At 39.6% G+C, this 20405-nt stretch overlaps 1 protein-coding gene across 1 annotated transcript in view; it reads right to left on the minus strand.

Moving 5' to 3' along the window:
- Window positions 1–17077, minus strand: part of ACYP2 (acylphosphatase 2) — a 69164-nt gene extending 52087 nt beyond the window's left edge. The window contains exons 1-3 of the mRNA XM_063301514.1: window positions 16948–17077; window positions 14648–14664; window positions 9527–9636 (exon numbers count right to left, since the gene is read on the minus strand). Of these exons, the coding sequence (XP_063157584.1) occupies window positions 9527–9636; window positions 14648–14664; window positions 16948–16999 (179 nt within the window). The 5' untranslated portion in view covers window positions 17000–17077. The remainder of the gene's footprint in view (window positions 1–9526; window positions 9637–14647; window positions 14665–16947) is intronic.
- Window positions 17078–20405: the final 3328 nt, after the last annotated feature.

Genomic DNA, 20405 nt, shown 5'->3' on the forward strand with positions numbered 1-20405 from the left:
GAAAACAGTCACATTTGTAATAATACATTTTAATGTCTTAGTTATATCTAGTTCCTATCTGATTTTAATATGTTGATATATTAATAAACGAAGAAATATATAAATGTGTGTCGCTTTCTAAGTCAGTATGTGGCCCGCAGGGATCCTTATGTACAGTTTAGTGGACTCCATTTATATTTGGGTTTGACACCACTGATCTAAAACCTTTTCAGTCTGGATGCAGATCAAGGCACAGGATGAAAACAGCACGTCACTCCTGTAGATGACCTTTGTCATGACCTGATAGACAGCTTTACATCTCCATCTTGGGATGGGCTGCCGATGCTGTGGAAATCTTGACCCAACATCTGAAGGCTGTTAGGGCAAAAGAGGCTGAAGCTGAACCCAAAAACAATAGAGTTGTTTGTTCAGAGGGTTCTGTGCTGATTCTGGTTATAATTCTGGAAAGGGGAAAAGATGGCACTCCCTCTGAAGGAACAGGCCTCAAGTTGGGGATCATCCTAGATTCATGGCTATGATTAAATGAGGCCATCAGGGAACATTTGCCCAACATTAGTTGATGTGCCAATTGCAGCTCTTCTTGGAACAGGAGGCCCTGGCAAGAGTAACTTCCACACTTACCACAATTGGATTACCACAATGTACCCTACATAGGGCTGCCTTTGAAGACCAAAAACTGCAATCGGTGCAAAACACAGCAGCCTGTTTGCTGGCAAATTAGGGCCATTATAGCCATGTAAAATTTGTGCAGAAGTCCCTAAGGTTGCTGCCCATATATTCGCAAATTCAATTCCAAGTGCTGTTTTAGCCCATAAATCTCAACATGGCTTGACTTCTAAATACCTTCAGGACCACATTGTCTTCATGGAAATTATGCATCGGGTGCATGCTCCCCAACAAAATCCCACATTACTGACAGGTTAGGACAGGGGTAGTGATCAGTGGGTTTTTTCTTCCTTTTTCTTCCCTATGGCCTCCAAGTTATAGAACAGCCTCCACAGAAAATCAGATTAGCACCCATCCTATTGGTCTTCTAGAATCTAGTAAAAATAGAGCTTTTTCAGAGCACTTGGGGAATGATGAGGGGTACCATCTATATTATTGCAATATACTGTTGCCTTGTTCTTTATTATTGCCTTGGTTTTAATCATTTACTGTTGTAAACATTTGGGAATCCATGCAGATTATGGTGACATATAAAAAACAAATAGATATTAATATCCCAATCCTTTGTAGAAGGTTTGGAGGTTTAAGCAATCTGGTTCTTTCCAGAGACGTTGGACAAAGCTGACTGGAAACAATTAAGTTGTTGTCTAACAGACCTGAAGAATATGAGACTGGTAAAAATATAATTCTTCAGCAAAGGATTGTTACCTTGTCGTGGTGCTGGAGCTTGAGCACCTCAATGATGCCATGAGCTAAACCGTGAAGGGCCACCCAAGACGGGAAGGTCATGACAGAGAGGTCAGACTAAATGCGATCCCTGGGGAAGGTAATGGCAACCCACCCCAGTATTCTTGCCGTGAAAACTAAATGGATCAGTACAACCAGAGATATGTCGGTATACTATCGGAAGATGAGACCGCCAGGTCGGAAGATGGTCAAAATGCTACTGGGGAGGAACAGAGGATGAGTTCAACTAGCCCCGGACGTGATGACGCAGCTAGCTCAAAGCCGAAAGGACGGCTAGCGGCCGACGGTGCCGGTGGTGAACGGCGAATCCGATGTTCTAAGGATCAACACACCATTGGAACCTGGAATGTAAGATCTATGAGCCAGGGCAAATTGGATGTGGTTATTGGCAAGATGTCAAGATTCAAGATAGACATTTTGGGCATCAGTGAACTGAAATGGACTGGAATGGGCCACTTCACATCAAATGACCACCAGATCTACTACTGTGGACAAGAGGACCACAGAAGACATGGAGTAGCCGTCATAATTAATAGTAAAGTGGCGAAAGCAGTGCTTGGATACAATCCAAAAAATGATAGAATGATCTCAATTTGAATTCAGGGCAAGCCATCTAACATCACAGTGATCCAAATATAAGCCCCAACCACAGATGCTGAAGAAGCTGAAGTAGAGCAGTTCTATGAGGATCTGCAGCACCTACTGGACAACACGCCTAAAAGAGATGTTATTTTCATCACGGGAGACTGGAATGCTAAGGTGGGCAGTCAAATGACACCTGGATTTACAGGTAAGCATGGCCTGCATGAACAAAACAAAGAAGGACATAGGCTGATAGAATTTTGCCAAGACAACTCAATGTGCATAACAAACACTCTCTTCCAGCAACCTAAGAGACGGCTTTATACATGGACTTCTCCTGATGGACAAAACAGAAACCAGATTGACTACATCCTTTGCAGCCAAAGGTGGCGGACATCTATATAGTCGGTAAAAACAAGACCTGGAGCTGACTGTAGTTCAGATCACGAACTTCTTGCACAATTTAGGATCAGACTAAAGAGATTAGGGAAGACCCACAGATCAGCTAGATATGAGCTCACTAATATTCCTAAGGAATATGCAGTGGAGGTGAAGAATCGATTTAAGGGACTGGATTTAGTAGATAGGGTCCCAGAAGAACTATGGACAGAAGTCCGCAACATTGTCCAAGAGGCGGCAACAAAATACATCCCAAAGAAAGAGAAAACCAAGAAGGCAAAATGGCTGTCTGCTGAGACACTAGAAGTAGCCCAAGAAAGAAGGAAAGCAAAAGGCAACAGTGATAGGGGGAGATATGCCCAATTAAATGCAAAATTCCAGAGGTTGGCCAGAAGAAATAAGGAATTATTTTTAAACAAGCAGTTCATGGAAGTGGAAGAAGACAATAGAATAGGAAGGACAAGAGACCTCTTCCAGAAAATTAGAAACATCGGAGGTAAATTCCCGGCAAAAATGGGTATGATCAAAAACAAAGATGGCAAGGACCTAACAGAAGAAGAGGAGATCAAGAAAAGGTGGCAAGAATATACAGAAGACCTGTATAGGAATGATAACAATATTGGGGATAGCTCTGACGGTGTGGTCAGTGAGCTAGAGCCAGACATCCTGAAGAGTGAGGTTGAATGGGCCTTAAGAAGCATTGCTAATAACAAGGCAGCAGGAGATGATGGCATCCCAGCTGAACTGTTCAAAATCTTGCAAGATGATGCTGTCAAGGTAATGCATGCTATATGCCAGCAAATTTGGGAAACACAAGAATGGCCATCAGATTGGAAAAAATCAACTTATATCCCCATACCAAAAAAGGGGAACACTAAAGAATGTTCAGACTATCGAACAGTGGCGCTCATTTCACATGCCAGTAAGGTAATGCTCAAGATCCTGCAAGGTAGACTTCAGCAATTCATGGAGCGAGAATTGCCAGATGAACAAGCTGGATTTAGAAAAGGCAGAGGAACTTGGGGCCAAATTGCCAATATCCGCTGGATAATGGAAAAAGCCAGGGAGTTTCAGAAAAACATCTATTTCTGTTTTATTGACTATTCCAAAGCCTTTGACTGTGTGGACCATAACAAATTGTGGCAAGTTCTTAGTGGTATGGGGATACCAAGTCATCTTGTATGCCTCCTGAAGAATCTGTATAATGACCAAGTAGCAACAGTAAGAAGAGACCACGGAACAACGGACTGGTTTAAGATTGGGAAAGGAGTACGGCAGGGCTGTATACTCTCACCCTACCTATTCAACTTGTATGCAGAACACATCATGCGACATGCTGGGCTTGAGAAATCCAAGGCTGGAGTTAAAATTGCTGGAAGAAACATTAACAATCTCAGATATGCAGATGATATCACTTTGAGGGCTGAAAGTGAAGAGGAACTGAGGAGCCTTATGATGAAGGTGAAAGAAGGAAGTGCAACAGATGGCTTGCAGCTAAACCTCAAAAAAACCAAGATTATGGCAACCAGCTTGATTGATAACTGGCAAATAGAGGGAGAAAATGTAGAAGCAGTGAAAGACTTTGTATTTCTAGGTGCGAAGATTAGTGCGGATGCTGACTGCAGTCAGGAAATCAGAAGACGCTTAATCCTTGGGAGAAGAGCAATGACAAATCTCGATAAAATAGTTAAGAGCAGAGACATCACACTGACAACAAAGGTCCTCATCGTTAAAGCAATGGTGTTCCCCGTAGTAACATATGGCTGCGAGAGCTGGACCATAAGGACGGCTGAGAGAAGGAAGATAGATGCTTTTGAACTGTGGTGTTGGAGGAAAATTCTGAGAGTGCCTTGGACTGCAAGAAGATCAAACCAGTCCATCCTCCAGGAAATAAAGCCAGACTGCTCACTTGAGGGAATGATATTAAAGGCAAAACTGAAATACTTTGGCCACATAATGAGAAGACAGGACACCCTGGAGAAGATGCTGATGCTAGGGAGAGTGGAAGGCAAAAGGAAGAGGGGCCGACCAAGGGCAAGGTGGATGGATGATATTCTAGAGGTGACGGACTCGTCCTTGGGGGAGCTGGGGGTGTTGACGACCGACAGGAAGCTCTGGCGTGGGCTAGTCCATGAAGTCACGAAGAGTCGGAAGCGACTAAACGAATAAACAAAAATATAATTATTCTGATTTCTAGTTCTGTGTTTTCTGGAAAAATCAGTATCTTAAAATCATGTCACCAAATAAATGGTTACATCAGTTATTATATAAAACTATCAGTGATCTTAACAGAGCTATACCATTTTTCCAGTATTGTAGTTGCTTCTCATGTAACAAAGAGTTGCTTTTATTTATTGTTTTGTCTTCCCAGTACTTAATGTCTGATTCCTTTCTAATGTGTGATTCCTTTCTTTCAAGAACTAGCTTAACAAGCTTCCACTCTCTGCCCTCAACCATTTGCTCTTGGCATATGGCCAGATCTAAAATTATGAATTTTAAAATACTTACATTTGACAAGCATGATTTACAATAAAATGTTGCAGCATATTCTCTCCTTTTAGCAAAAAATGTTTATTTTGGGGTTATCTTAGATAATCATGCCTTCTATTATAATAGAATATTATAAACCGTAAAGGGCTCAAGAATGATATGGCCCACTCTACCCTATTTCAGGCTTCTGTGTCTCTTTTCCTATTGACTCAATTCAAATTAGGCTGGATTTCTTCTTGCTGGGTTGAGAGATTTAGGTTTACATTCTCATCTCGTGTCAGAAATGCAGGAAATAGAAAGGGGAAAAGTATTAATTAAAATTCAAAATGTTAAAAACATTTAATAAAAATATAAAATTTATATAGCTCTAGCCCAATACCAGGCCACATTGATGGCAGAGGTGTTTCCTACCAGTAAGTCACTCTGTGTGCATGTCGGTCCCAAAGGGCACTGTAAAAGATCGGTAGTTGTTTGAATATTGCCACATTCGCAGCAAATATCCTTGCCCTCAGGGAGAAACCCCCATTTTTCCATATAATCTTTAGTTCTGGCCAAATCAGTGCACAGTCTATTTAAACATCTCCAAACCATCCACTCCTCCTCTGAACCTCCAGGTAATTCCTCAAGCAGTTCTATCCAATTATGAAGGTGTTTTACTTGAGATTTCCATCTTTTTAATTGTTCTGTTTGAGGTGTAGTAGCAATCTCCTCAGTGCAATCTAAGAAGCTCCTTCTTGACTTCAATCTTTTTGTAGGAGGTACTTGGCCAAATAATGGGTGTGCTGGATTGTGTAACACCTTTAACCATGGCTACTATGACTATTGAAGGGATATCAGCAGACAAGGAAGTTTTATTAAGTAATTTCTGCAAGGCCAGTGTGATTTTCTCTGCGTGCAAGAGATTCACCGAGGAATTCACCAATGGCGTCCCCATATAGTAGGTTTACATTTATGTATGTCTGTACATATGTATGTGTGGGTATACTGTTAACACAGTCTTCAAACAACCAAGGCAATGTCTATATGCAGTACACAGAGATCACTACATGGAGTACACTGAAACCAAATTGATTCTATAATTGGTCCAAGGAGGTGGAAGTTATAACAGCAAAGACCTGGCCAGGGACTCACTGTAGAATAGATCACACACTGCTCATGTACAAGGTCCAAGTTAAGCTAAAGAAGAAGAAGACAGACAGTTTCCACAATATGATCTTGAGCATATGCCCACCATTTTCAAGGAGAACATTTGGAATCACTTTGAAGTCCTGAACCTCATGGATAGGGAACTGGAGGAACTCTGGAATGAAATCAAGTTGTTAACTATGGATGTGAAAAAAGACTGCCAAAGATAAAGAAACAGAAGAAAGCAAACTGGAAGTCAGAACAAATGGTGGAAACTGCCAAAAAGAGAAGAGAAGCCAAACCCAGAAAGGCAAAGATCTCAGGAACAAACTTAACAAAGAATTTCAGAGAGCTGTTAGGACAGACAAGAAGCAACATTACAATGATATCCATAAAGACATCAAAGATGGAAAAACAAACCAAGTCTTCTAAAAGATCTCTAAACTCAGAAGATCGGCTTGCTAAAGGATGCTAATGAACAGACAGTAACTGAATCAGCATCAAAGGTCACACAAAGATGAAAGGAGTATACTTAAAATCTGACAGAACGGATGTCAATATCCAGGATATTTTAGAAGATATTCCCACCTTTCAAGAACCGCTAGTACTACCAACTGAAGTTAGATCAGCACTTCAATCATTACCAAGTTGGAAAGCTACAGGAACTGATGGAATACCCACTGAAATATGACAAGCAACAGAAGAATCATTCAAGGTTCTAACCAAACTATGCAGCAAATCGGGAGAACAATACAGTGGCCAACCGATTGGAAGAAGTCAATCTACATTCCAATTTCAATACAAAAAAAAAAGAGCCTTAACAGAGCATGCAAACTATCGTACAATACCTTTAATTTCACATGCTAGCAAAATAATGCTTAGGATCATCCAACCCAAATTAGAGCCATATATGAAAAGGGAAATGCCAGTTGTTCAAGCTAGCTTTGGAAAAGGTCAAGTAGCTTCAGTCTGGTTGCTCACTCCAACTGTTTTACTTTCACCTCCTCTACACACAACTGGCTTCTTTAATTCTCCAACAACCACACCCTGTGCCGGCAGCATTTCTCTTTTATCTCCCTGCAGTACAGGTGTGGCCCTTTGCTCTCTTAAAGTCCCAGGGAATACAAACCATGCAGTCAAGAAACAGGCCACAGACTAGTACTTGGTAGAGTAGCAATAAAGGCCTTGGAAATGATATTCAGATGTCATGATGTGTCTGTACCTACAAAGATTAGAATCATGCAGGTAATGGTTTTCCCTGTCATACTCTATGGAATTGAATCTTGACACTTTTTGTATGCAAAGGCAATATTTTATTTTTGTGTGACGTATTTGCCTAAGATGGTGATTGCCAACAGAAACAGAATCCCATGCAGAGCGCCTGAGAAACAACCAATGGAATTCTGAGCTTTGCTGTTAGAGATAAAGATATAGAAGTGCGCACACATATATCCACACATACCCAGACTTGCTTGCTTATGACCCATCAAGTTGGGGTTAACTCTTAGTGATTTTTTCCAGGACATTCTGTCTCCAACCTTGTCCTTCAGATTTTCCAATAGGGCACCAATTGCCACCGGAACTGAGTGCATCCACCTTGCCAGCATCCTATTTTTCTAATACTTTCCACCATTCCCAGTGTTGTAAACTTCTCCAAAGAGCTCAGTTTTCACATTATGTGTCCAAAATATGATAATTTGAACCTGATCATTTGTGTCCCGATTGAGAATTCTGAACTGATTTGTTCTATAACTCATTTTCTTGGCTATCCACAGTATTCTTTGGAGTCTTCCCCAACACCAGAGTTCAAAAGCATCAATACTCTTTCTGTCCTGCTTCTTCAAAGTCCAACTATATGTATGTGGTTGCTGATAGCTAACACCGATTTGATGGCACGTTATATGCACATACACACCTAACTAATGCAAGTCTAGTGTGAAGTAGTACTGCTGAATTCAAATAACCAGATTTAGTGGGACAGAAGAAAACAATTATATACTTTCAAAGATTTCTAGACTAATTATGTATTATGAAAATACACTTAAATAATGCTCATTTGCTCGTATCTTTATATAGGAACTGATGTAACACAATCAGAGATATGAACTGGGAAATCCAAAGTTCAGTTTTGCTATGAATTCTCTAGGTGGCCTCAAAAAAGTCTCTCTCAAGCTCAGTCTTCCCTAGAAGGATAATTATATCCATATGAAGGGTTATTTTCACTGAGTACTAAGATAACAAATGAAGACATATGAATACTGTAAATACACACACACACACACACACACACACACTTTAGATATGTCAATTTCTAGTTTTTCCCCAATAAATTATTCCCCTGAACTCACAGAAAGATGTATGTTGAATAGGACAATTTCCAATATGAAGGTAGTACATCAGTGAGAAGCAGCTATGGAGTTATTTATTATAGGATAATTATGAAGAGTTTCACCTATACCCCCAGCCTTTTTTTCCCAAAATACATCAGCTGGGCTTCCAGACCACTTATTCTTTGCTTAGACTTGGAATTATGTATAAATTCTAATCCAGCCTTTTCACTAGAGATCACATATACTTGCATACGATGTTATCAGCAAGAGATGACTACAGGAGACCTATTTCTTGAATGTGATCCTTGGATTAAGGCAAAGAGGCAGTGGGGAAAATGGCACAGAGTATCATGTAGCCAGTCCCAGCTTCCCCTTCTTATTATTTAGAAGTCTGAAGCACTGCTTCAATAGGAATCCATGACGTACTTTATTGTGGTGGATTTTGGCGGCTCCGCTGGTTCTCAGGAAGGAGAGAGCACATTCCAAGGAGGTGGAGGAGATAAGAGGAGGCACAGTCCAGGAGGCAATGGTGGGAAAAAAAGAGGTTCAGGATAGCACCGCCCTAGAGTCTCCCAGGTTATCTCCCCCTAGGTTAGTTAGAGTAGCTTTAGTCTGGCAAGATTCTGTCTATACAGTGTGAGCAAATGAAGAACTGGAGTTTGAATGGACTGATTCTTCGTTGTTCTTGGGCTGGGCCTGACAATTGCCTCCTGGACTGTGCCTCCTTGTATCTCCTCCACCTCCTTGGAATGTGCTATCTCCTTCCTGAGAACCAACAGCACTGCGGAAATCCACATTTATTGCTGTTGTTGTTTACAAATGTGGTTTCTAAAGAAGCTTTCCATCCACTACATATCCCTTCTGGAAGGTTTTAGATCAGGATGGAAACCTATGACCTTTCAGATGTTGCTGATCTACAGTTCCCAGCACTCCCAAGGCCAGTATCAAGATGTCTTGAACTGTACTTTAGTTCTCCATTCCTGTTCTAGATTGCTTGCAGAGGTTTCAAGGTCTCCTTACCAGTGTTTGGTTTTCTTCTGAAGAAAGTTCAGTTCAGTGAATTGTTTAAATATCATCATCCCATGCAACCTGGAAAAGTTGCTCTTCATAATTGGCAGCAGCATTTGAATCAAACTTTGCAAATTAGTGAAACTAGCCAGCACACGCCAAGGAAAGAGTGTACTTACATCTCATTCACTTTATCTTCTGGACCCTGCACTTGTCCAGTAACAGTCCCTTGTCTGGTATTTTTAACCCAGCCAACTACACCTTCTTTCCTAGCTTTATCCTCTGTGTACTGGTTTGGAAAACAAACAGAAGAAGAAGAAATATTCAGCATGCATTCAGTACTCAAAACTGCTCATACAGCTCAGTCTCAAAACTTCAGTTTTATTCAGTATGATTTGCTTTTTAATCGCCCAGTTTTCCTCTAAAGGACCAGTAACTTTGCCTTAAACTTGTTTCTGCTACTTCTAGATTTGGCAGTGGAATTAACCTCATCCTCGTTAGAGCATAATGGATGGCCTTGCCCCATGGCTTCATGTAGATATTAAAAAGGAAACAGGAGAAGGTAGAACCCTGAGCACCTCCTAAAGCAGAGGCCTACAGCTCCACTGCTCCCTGCCTACCAACATGGACTGGAAGCTGTCCTGAAGGAAGAACCACTGACAAAGGAGGTCCCCTCTCCTAATCCCCTAAACCAATCCAGAAGGCTATCATGAATGATGGTATTGAATGGCACTGAGAGATCAAGGAGAGCCAGGATGAACGCACCACCCCTATCCCGAGCTTGACATGGATGACCGACAAGTGCAACCAAAGCTGCCTTAGTATTACACTCCAGTCTGAATCCCAACAGGAAGGGTTCCAGATAAGTTGCTTCCTCCATTTGAAGTTGGAGATCAACCACCTTCTGAACAACCTTCCTTAAAAATGGATGGTTGGACACTGGACAAAGTTTTTCTAGATCTGCTGGATTCAGGTATACAAGCAGTCCAATTTATGATCATTCGTTTAGCAATCATTTGAAGTTACGACAGCACTGAAAAACATCACAACGTCCCCGCAGTCATGTGATCATGATTCAGTCACTTGGCAACTGTCACACATTTACAATGGTTGCAGCATCCTGCGGTCAAGTAATAGCCATTTGCAACCTTCCCAGCCGGCTTCTGACAAGCAAAGTCAATGGGGAAGCCAGCAGGAAAGGTTGCAAGTTGTGGTCACGTGATGTCCCGCTTAACAACCAATGTGATTTGCTTAATGATCGTGGCAAAAAAGGTCATATAATAGGGTGCAGTCATGTGATGCCTCACATAATAACCACACTGCTTAATGATGAATTTTCTGGTCCCTATTGTGGTTATAAGTCAAGGACTACCTGTAGTCTCTTGAGGAGAGGACACACCACTATCTCTTTCAGTCACTGTCTCTCAAGGAGGCATTTACCACTGCATGGATCTACTTTATTCTAGTTTGGTGATCACACTTTACAAAAGATTCAGGCAAATTAGAACAGGTTCAGAGAAGGCCAATGAAGTTGATCAAGGGACTTGAAACTAAATCCTTTGGAGAGAGATTGAAGGAGCTGGGTAGTCTTGAGAAAAGATGACTAAGGTAAATATGATAGCATTCTTCACATATCTGAAAGGCTGTCACACAAAGAAATTCAATACCTGTTTTCTTTCATTCCATAGTGCAAGAGCCAGAATAGTGGATTTTAAGTTACAGGAAGTAGATTCCAATTGAATGTTATAAAAACCATCCTATTGGGAAAAGCAGTTAAACAGAGGAACCAATTACTCAGAAAGATTGTAGGTTCTCTTCCAATGGATAGGTTCAAACAGAAGCTAGACAGTAATCTGTCTGAGATGCTTTAATTTGGATTCCTACACTGGTAGGGAGTTGGATTCAGTGATCTAAATGGCCTCTTCCAATTCTATAATCTAGCCTAAATATTCTTCTCCCAAAGGTGCTTAATTTGTGGTCTGGTACTTATTCAAGAGTATTTAATGATGAGAAGTATATACTCTCATTTTTCATACCTGAGGTTTGTTAAGAAGTTATATGTATTCCACATGGAGGGCTTTTACCAATTAATTAGGTTCATCAATTTTATTTGCTGAGTTAATTACTTTGGATTGCAAAGAACACAGCACATACAATGGCACCCAACAAGAACATTGCCAAATGCTTTATTCTACCTAGAACTGCTTGCTACCCTTGCATTTTCCCACATCTTTTCATAATAATTAAGACTAAATCTATGCACACAGCAGACTGTGGGGTAGCATGCTGAAACAGACGCCTGGTCTGTAGCATACAGTATTGCAAGTTGAAGATACTACCTTAAATGGCAGGGGAAAAATTCTGCTAAGACAAAATTAACTTATAAGGAGTACAGCATCAGAACATGTGAACGTAGGCCTCCTATGTTATATATCAGGCCTCCTAAAATCCTCCACCAAGCTATATTCCTTCTTCTCTCACCAATTACTGTACTCCATCCCTTTATATTCCTTGCTGTCATTTGAAAGAAAAAATATAATGTCTAGAATCCAGTCTGTATTCGGAAAGTATTTGGGTATATTCCTACATCTTCGGAGCATTTTGTTCTCCTTGATCACCTGTCATCAGGTTTTTCTGGAACTTTGCTGCCTCAATGTGTGCAAAAAACTCATTCTTATTTTGGTTAATGTGACAAATACAAGCACCTGAATGCCGCCTTAGAAAAAAGAGAAGTGGCATTTAGCTAATGGGGCACATGTTATAAGGTGAATTTGATGTTGTATTCTATTTCTCTGCTGCTTTTTAAAAATAAAGATATAAAGTAATTTTGGGTATGTGTCAATGCAACTGAACAGGCAATTGAAGTGAAAATACAAAGCAATATAAATGACTGACAAAATGTACACATGACCTGTTTATACAGTTAACTGCATATTTGGGAATAATATATCCAGATGGGGGCAGTGATCAGAAAAGCCAGTGCTGCAACTGCGAAACCTGTTTGATGTCTACCAGAGAAGATGGTACAGCTGTAAAGGAATGCTGATTTATGCCTGACAGTAGAGATAATATGGGCAGCAGAGATGGTATGAAGGGGAGATAGCAAGGTTGAAAGAACACAGAGCCAGGAAGAGAACGCAAGCATGCGCGTATAAGAGTTATCCTGTCTGAAAGTAGCCAGACAGACTATTAGCATGGTAAAAATCACACCTTCCATTAGGTAATCCCACGCCCAGAGGTAGGAAAGATTCTTAGAAGGTGGAAGATGTAGCTATATTAGGTAAAAACACAAATGTATGCATACTTGAGAGATACCTGCAACCCTGCAACCACTTCTTCTTGAAAAAGTATAAAATGCTTGGTTTTTGAGAAGTTCAGGGTTCCTCTTTCAGGAGAGGAATCCCATTTCACTTGGTACCAAATAAAACGGAGAAAAGTTTTCTCGTGTCCAGAGTCTTACTGGATTGAGCTTTGGGCTTACAGATTACCACATTTTGTGGCCAACACAGATACGTGTGAGTCCTCCCCCCCCCCGCAGCATATTAACTGGGGGGGGGGAGGGAGGGAAAGAGAAAATAAACGAGAAAATCTCACTAGCTGCTGATTTTACCAATTATCTAGAACATAAAGAAATGACCAGAAAGGATGTTCTACAAATTTCTGCAGAAAAACTGAAGCAAATAAGAAAAAACCCTATGTCATAGGAATTAATATACAGCCCCGCCGCATCTGATAACAGCTTTGAAACATGCCTGCTTCAAAAAAGGTCTGTGTGTAGCACAGCATAGATAACCACTATACAGTAAACAGAGGTCCAGTTTAGGCCATCAGGAATATGACAAGTCTTTTGCTACTATGCTCTATTTTCTCTAGACTGTCTTAATCAAAAGTCTCCAATGAACCACTGCACAAAAGCTCTGCAAATATTGTTATGAAGTTTAGGATCTGAACTATGGTTTGTAGTTGCTTTAAGATCCTGGTTTCTTCTGAGCCTGGCACTTACAATTTCCAAGATAAGACATTCTGTGGTAGGAGAGAGGAAAATCAAACACTGAACAAATATTCCTCTGAATTTATTTATTTTTAAGTAAAAACCAAGTAACTGCATAATTTGCACTGTGTGCCCAAAACAATTTGGATTAAGTCCATTCAGATGGTTATATTGCATTTTATTTACAAAGTTCTGAAATTACTTTTTTATTTGAGAGAATTCATTATCTTTTTTGCAGTGAAATCCTGCAGGCTTTTCAGAAACAGGAACTATACCACATCACATTCCTGTTGATCTTCTAGCCACTGCAAAGCAATTTCTAATGCACTCACTATTGGCTTCAGAGTGGGAGGGTCCAGGAATAATAACAGTGTTATAAATATTTGCAGCATCAAAGTTCTCATTTTTGAAATCTGTGAATTTCTGTTTCAGGCACACGTTTCAGGCACATCAACTAGTAATTTCACATGATGAATAATAATAATAATTTCACACCAAGATAATGAATCCCATGGTGGGACTTGAATTGTGATTACCATCCTTAGCTTGCCTTAGTTAGGACTGCCGTTTAATTTCCTGTTCATTTCCAAGGCCTTTTCACACAGAAGTGGGCCTGACACTGGCTCACCAAGACTTCTCATTTGGGAAAACCATGCATAGAGAGCATTTTCTAATGTTGATTTTTTTTTTTTGCACATTTCATTGTTTTCCATTTCGTTTTGCCATCTTCACTGCCTACTGCTGAGACAAAATGCAAGAGGGTGTCTTTGTTTTTATTCAGTTGTGAAACTGTGAATTTCCCAATTCCCAATTCCTTTGCTAATATGCTGTTTCACCTTTTTCCAACCTTTCAACAATCTCTATTTTGCTTTGGAAAGTGAACACAGTCCACTAACATTTCTTGGTCATTGTGAAAAATGGGCTCTTGCTCATCCATAATCTTTCCATGTTGCACAATCTTAAATATGGATAATAGGAAATGCAAGATTCCCATGTAAGTCCATGTGACCTTTGTACAGCACTTAAATTCATCCACATGTACCTCTTTTCTTTTTTCATGTGGCTGAATAAAATACTAAATGGATTCGGTTATTTATACAACTAATGTTCATAAAATCAGAGTTCTACTGCAAAATGGTTTCCCTGAAAGCATATAGTACACTACAGTCGTATGATACTTAACTGTCCAGATTAACACAGAAAACTTGACATTGCAGATTCCTGAAGTGTCTGCACAGACCTTCTATTTTTATTCTCAAAAATGTTATAGAGAAGTGATGCAAAAATGATGTACTTCATGTTGCCTTACCATTCTGAAACAAACCCCTGGGAAAGAAGAATACAAAGAAAATAAAACTATAAATACTTGCTCAAACTAATGGAGCAACATTTCATTGGATTTATGAAACATGCTAGAGGCATTATAACAACCAGCAAAAGATTGTCAGACAATTTTTATTTTGATAGAAGGTTTTGTAAATTGAAAAGTGATTAAGAGTAACACCTGTTATAAAACAAAGACAACTGATAGAGCAACTGGTAGAGCAAGTGAGATCCAGATGTACAACTGAATTCAGTGGATGATTGCTCAACTGGGCTCTACTGTTAATGAGATACACATCTGGGTTATGAAGCTGCATTTAGAGCTAAGTGTAATATTGGAAAATAATTTCTCACTATGATATTCAGCTGTTTTTGCTAAAGTTGTTCTATATTGCTTTATTAGCTTCTTTCTTTTGGATAAATTAAGAACGGATAAACAGAGCAAAACAAAACACATAAAAAGCTTATCATCTGTGTTTTTATTATGCTACTTGGCTGCTGCTCTATTGATTTTACTCAGCTATGATATAGGGTAGGAAAGAAATATTTTAATAAAATAATAAATTGAATTAACTTTCACTTACGTAAATATGTTTAAAATCAAGTTTTCCACTCATATAATCACAACTCACATACTAAATAACTATAATGTTTATTTAGCAATTAATGAAATTGCAGTATAATAGATTTTATGTCATATAGATAGGAAATGTTTAAATCAGAATTATTACATAGATTCATCATATATACAGTGTGTGTGTGTGTGTGTGTGTATAAACAGACACACACACAGAGCATATAATTTTACAAGATACATTCAAGTTATCATACAGCAATTCAGAAATATTGATATGCTGTATGGCTTCTCTTCTCATGTAGAGACATATTCTCCATTCCACATCTTTTAGATCTGGATCTCAGCTATATAGTTTCATGTTGTTACACTGCTGGACTCCTAACTGTGGTATGTCCTACATAGAAGCCCAGTTGGTGTCTATTTTTATATTATTTCACTGCCAGGAAAATATTTTTTCCTATGATTTTAAAATTATGGTTCTGCTTTACACTCAATCAATTTTAATCCTCCGCTCTTCATTTTAAACTGATTAAGTCATACATTTTAATTTGTTTGTTTTAGATTACAGACATTGCATTTTTAGTTCTATTTTTATAATTGTGGTTTTAACTATTCGCTCCCTACATCAGAGGCGGCCATCCTTTGGTGGGCAGGGCCACACTTACAGTAGCTCTTTCTAGAGAGGAAGAGCTGCGGGGTGATTGACACAAATAAGCAGCACCAAGATTTTCTTTTTTCTTTCCTGGTTTGTTTGTGTGTGGAGTCCTAAAATTGCAATGAAAGAACCTTTAATTCAGGTATTTTGGGTAAACTGTTTTTATATTCAGGGAGCTCAATTGTACTGACAGAAGTCCTACATAGGGCATGAACACAGAACATTTCAGCTGCAATTCTACAATAATTTTACTCAGAATGACTGGTTTTGAGCTCAGGAGCACTTCTAAAAAAACAGGCAGAGGATTGAACTATCCCTGAAAATGTGTTGCCAGAACATTGTAGGAATGCTCACAGACACCATCCATAATCACTGCTCAAATAGGGTCTCTTTACAGTGTTTTCTCTGGAAAATAATTTCTAAGGCAGAGAACACATACTATAGATCAAGTTATTCCTGTTCCTACACCACTTCGCATTTCAGTGAAGTGTGTTTGTGCACTTTTGAAAGATGGTTGATGTGGGTAAATCTCTTCTGTATCAAATGTATTAAGAAAAAGACTCTTCTCTCCTATAATTAGCTTTTGCATGAAGGAGGATTTAATAATGTAATCCTTCACTGCCAGTCTGAAATGATATCCCCAAAACAGTTTTCAAAACACAAACTAATCCTAGTAAGCAGTTGAACAGCTCTCCTGCGAAGACAGCACAGGAAGTAACCGTTCTTACAACTGGGGCAGCATTAATGGAGCTGGGGGCATGGAAATAGTCAGGGCCCCTTCCTGCACCTGCCGTGCACGTGTATTACGCTAAGACCCTTGCCGGCTTTTCAATTCACTTGAGACAAATGGAGCCCGGGAGCTCCTTTCAGCATGCACGGCCTGCATGATTTGGCAATTAAACTCGCTTTATACAACGGCTCTCCTTGCCAGCTTTTCTCGGTAACCCGAGAGGGCAGCTCATGCGCTCTGAAGCTATTTTTGCAACGCGGTTCAGTCCCCACGGCCCCTTTCCTTTCCTAATATTTAGCTTTCGCATCCTCCTCCGCTGCTCACCTTGAACCCGGCCGAATACCTCGTAATCCACTGATTTGAGGATCCGGGACATGATACTTGCAGGGAAAGAAGAAGCGCGACCCAGACTAGAAAAGCGCTGATCCGACCGTCAGCGAGACTCAGCCGGCAGAAGCCGCGACGGAAAGGCACAAGGCTCAAGATTCAGTAGAGAGCGATCGCCCACATGGCTAATCCCGGCCAATTCAGTAGGCTGAATCTCTCTCTCTAAAAAAGAGGGGGTATCTTAGGGGAAATGTGGAGTTTGCTTGATGTACCTTGTTCCTTTCCTTAAACTGTGTTAGAACTGGGGGTAGGGAAGTGAAACAATCCCTCAAACTAAGGAGAATAATTGAGATCCCTATGAACTCCTGAAGAAGAAACTTGCAGTGCCTGCATTCCTCTTTCTTCCCCATTCTTTTTTCTTTTGAATGGTGCCTATTAAATTGGGCACCTGCTGATTGTTTAATACATGTACTATCCATTCTCCCTTTATGTGAATCCTCAGACGTTTGAAGGGCTGCATCAAGGTCTACTATGTATACAAACCATTCTGTGATTGATAACCCTGAAAAGGCAGGACAACCTTCATTAGGGAGGGTTTGTAAGGTATAAAAGCTGGGTCCAAAGGACTGGAGTTAGCATGAATTGATGTATAAATAGTAGAAAGTGATAGAGAGATGAGAATATTTAAGAACGGTATCTTTTTCTAATGTTACACCTGCATGAACCATTTAGCATCAAAAGTCAGACAAAACAAATTCTCAGATGATGGGTAACTAGGAGACTTTGATGGAAAAAGAGCCAAAACTTCCATAGGAATGTTGTTCTGTTACCTGTTCCAGGCAAAAATTTGTTAATTTTGAAAGTAACTTGGAATGTCTATTTCTCAACCCCCCAAATTAAGCAACTACATCAGCTACGCATAACTGGAAATCTTTGATTCAGTAAGACTGGCAGAAGTCATATTCTGCTATGTATTTTGGTAAAAAATATGTATTTTGGGAGATGGCTCAAAATCCCTCTTTCAAGTGAGCCAAACTGACCAGATTGATTAATCATATACACCCACTCCTTGTTTAGTGACTACCTCAGTTAGCCACCATTCACAAATATGACAGTAATAAAAAATTCATTTTCCAACCAATGCGCGTATTTATGACCAGATTTTGTTCGTCTGACAACAATGCATGCCAGAGTGAGAGTAACGCTGGCGTAGCTATGCGAGAGAACTTTATCTGAATGAGACAGCAGCAACCAGTGATCTTCATAGCATCTCTCTCTGTCACTTGTTCACTTAGTGACCATTTCGCTTAACAACCTTGTCATTCTAATGGAACTTGGTCACTAAATGAGGAGTGGGTATAACTAGATCATGTAAATAAAATAAGACAGAAGTCTTCCCCCCAAATCAGGTTTTGCTACCTGTTCTAGGCAAAAGTCCATTTTGGAAAGCAACCCAGATAGCCACTTCCCAGAGAACCAAGTCAATGAAATCTCACGAGTCACACATGAATAGTAGGTTTTTCCATAAATATTTCCCAGACAGCCACACCAAGTCATCAGTCATGTATACCTAGTAGGCCTAGCTGTGATAAGATCTGAAACGTTTATGGGAAAAGTTCTGTTTCTTCTTTTATACCATCCTGCTGGTAATTTCATCAAATCACTAATAGCATGAAGGCATATATACTCCCATAGTGCTGTGCTGGAAGTTACCTGTACACTACGCATGTTTTAGCTGTTGTGCATAAGGCTTTGGTTGGTGATAAAGAGAGATTCTAGCAAACACAATTAACAGTAATTTTTAAAAAGTTTCCAATTGCCTTACAGTATTACTCCTCTAAGCAGTATCTCTGGACCCCCAAAATATTTAACTCAAACAAGCAAAGATTAGCTTGTTCATTTAGAGGAAGTCTAATTTTCATAAAGAACCACCTTCATTTTTAACTTCACTTATACTCAGTGAAACCTGCCTCACTCTTGGAAATGAAAAGTGGGACTGTAATGTTTTATTAAGCCATTATAAATTCCTTAGATTAATTAACATAAGACACCTCCAATTAATTGGAAAGATTTGAAACTTTTAATAAACTTTATAAAATAGGGCAGCAAGTACAATTTATGAAATTATCTCACTCAAGAAATGCCCTTTCCAAGAGGGCACATATTATAATCAAATATCCATCCTCTAAAAATGATATATGCCATTTTTAAATTCTAAACATACAAATGATATATATGCAAATGTATGCAGATTGAAAAATTAAGAAATAACTATAACTTACATTTCTTTAGTCAGATAATATGCCCAGCTAAATGAACATCTAGACAATGTTTCAAAGAGGACGAAGTGATATGTTGAGAAGAAACAGAAGGCCTCAGATAAAATTAGAAGCAAAGCAGAACAAACAACTAACATGCAAAGAGTATTTTAGGCATCCTGGTGTCTCAGAGGCATTTAGAGGATTGTGTTTTGCATACTTTACTGAATATCCAACCAATGTCAGGATTCCTCTTGAACAAAATGCAGGGCAAAACTTTCTTCTGTCTTTCTGAGTAGAAAACAATATGCTGCAGGAAGCCTCCTAGCCTATACAGCTGAAGTATCAGAGATGTATGTTAACAGATCTCACCCAAACCTTCTTCTCTGTTCAGTTTCTGGACGGAGGTCTGCTCTGTATTCTTCAAAGTCTGGCGGGACTGAAGAGGCAGCAGTCCTCCGAGGAGCAGCAAGAGGCGGTGGAAGGCAATTACTTTCAATAATAATCTACGGCAATACTGAAATAAATCACCATTAGCATGATTGGCACTTGATATACTGGGTTTGGGCAGGTGTCGGTAATGGGTTTTGATAGGAAGTCAGTGTTCCAGATGCTGATGTAATTTCTGATAATGATAGGGATTTTGTGGCTATTTTGTGGCTACTGCATGTCCTGCTGTACAACTCTCATTGATAAAGAGTTCAATGTTAGATAGTTGTCAGCAAAAATTACCTATCATTATTCAGGTCTACATGTACTGTAATGCTCAGGAGCATCACACACCAAAACACACCAGTACCGGCAAGTCTCTTTTCCCCAGGCCAAGCCCATACAGGTAGTCTTGAATAAAATTTGACTTTAGAAGGGCTGCATTGTCAATCCCAAGACTGAAATTATTTTTTCACCCTAGAAGATACCCAAAGCAGCTTTACTGGCTCACTACACAGGACAGCTACATATAGAAACAAGACATTCCACCTCTAGTTCTAGCCCTTCCCATTACAGATGGCACGTGGTGCTTTTCTGAAGTTTGATGCTGTTCTATAATTTCTATTCCCTTTCACCTCTCCATTCTTTCTGCTTGGTTTAGCCTTATATATTTATCAAATGTATAAGGCTTCCTGACCCCATTGCAACTCTGGGCAGCATACAATATTTAAGTAATTCAAAAATACGAACAAAAGAATAAGCATAATC

This window comes from Candoia aspera, chromosome 1, assembly GCF_035149785.1.
Source record: "Candoia aspera isolate rCanAsp1 chromosome 1, rCanAsp1.hap2, whole genome shotgun sequence".
Taxonomy (NCBI): domain Eukaryota; kingdom Metazoa; phylum Chordata; class Lepidosauria; order Squamata; family Boidae; genus Candoia; species Candoia aspera.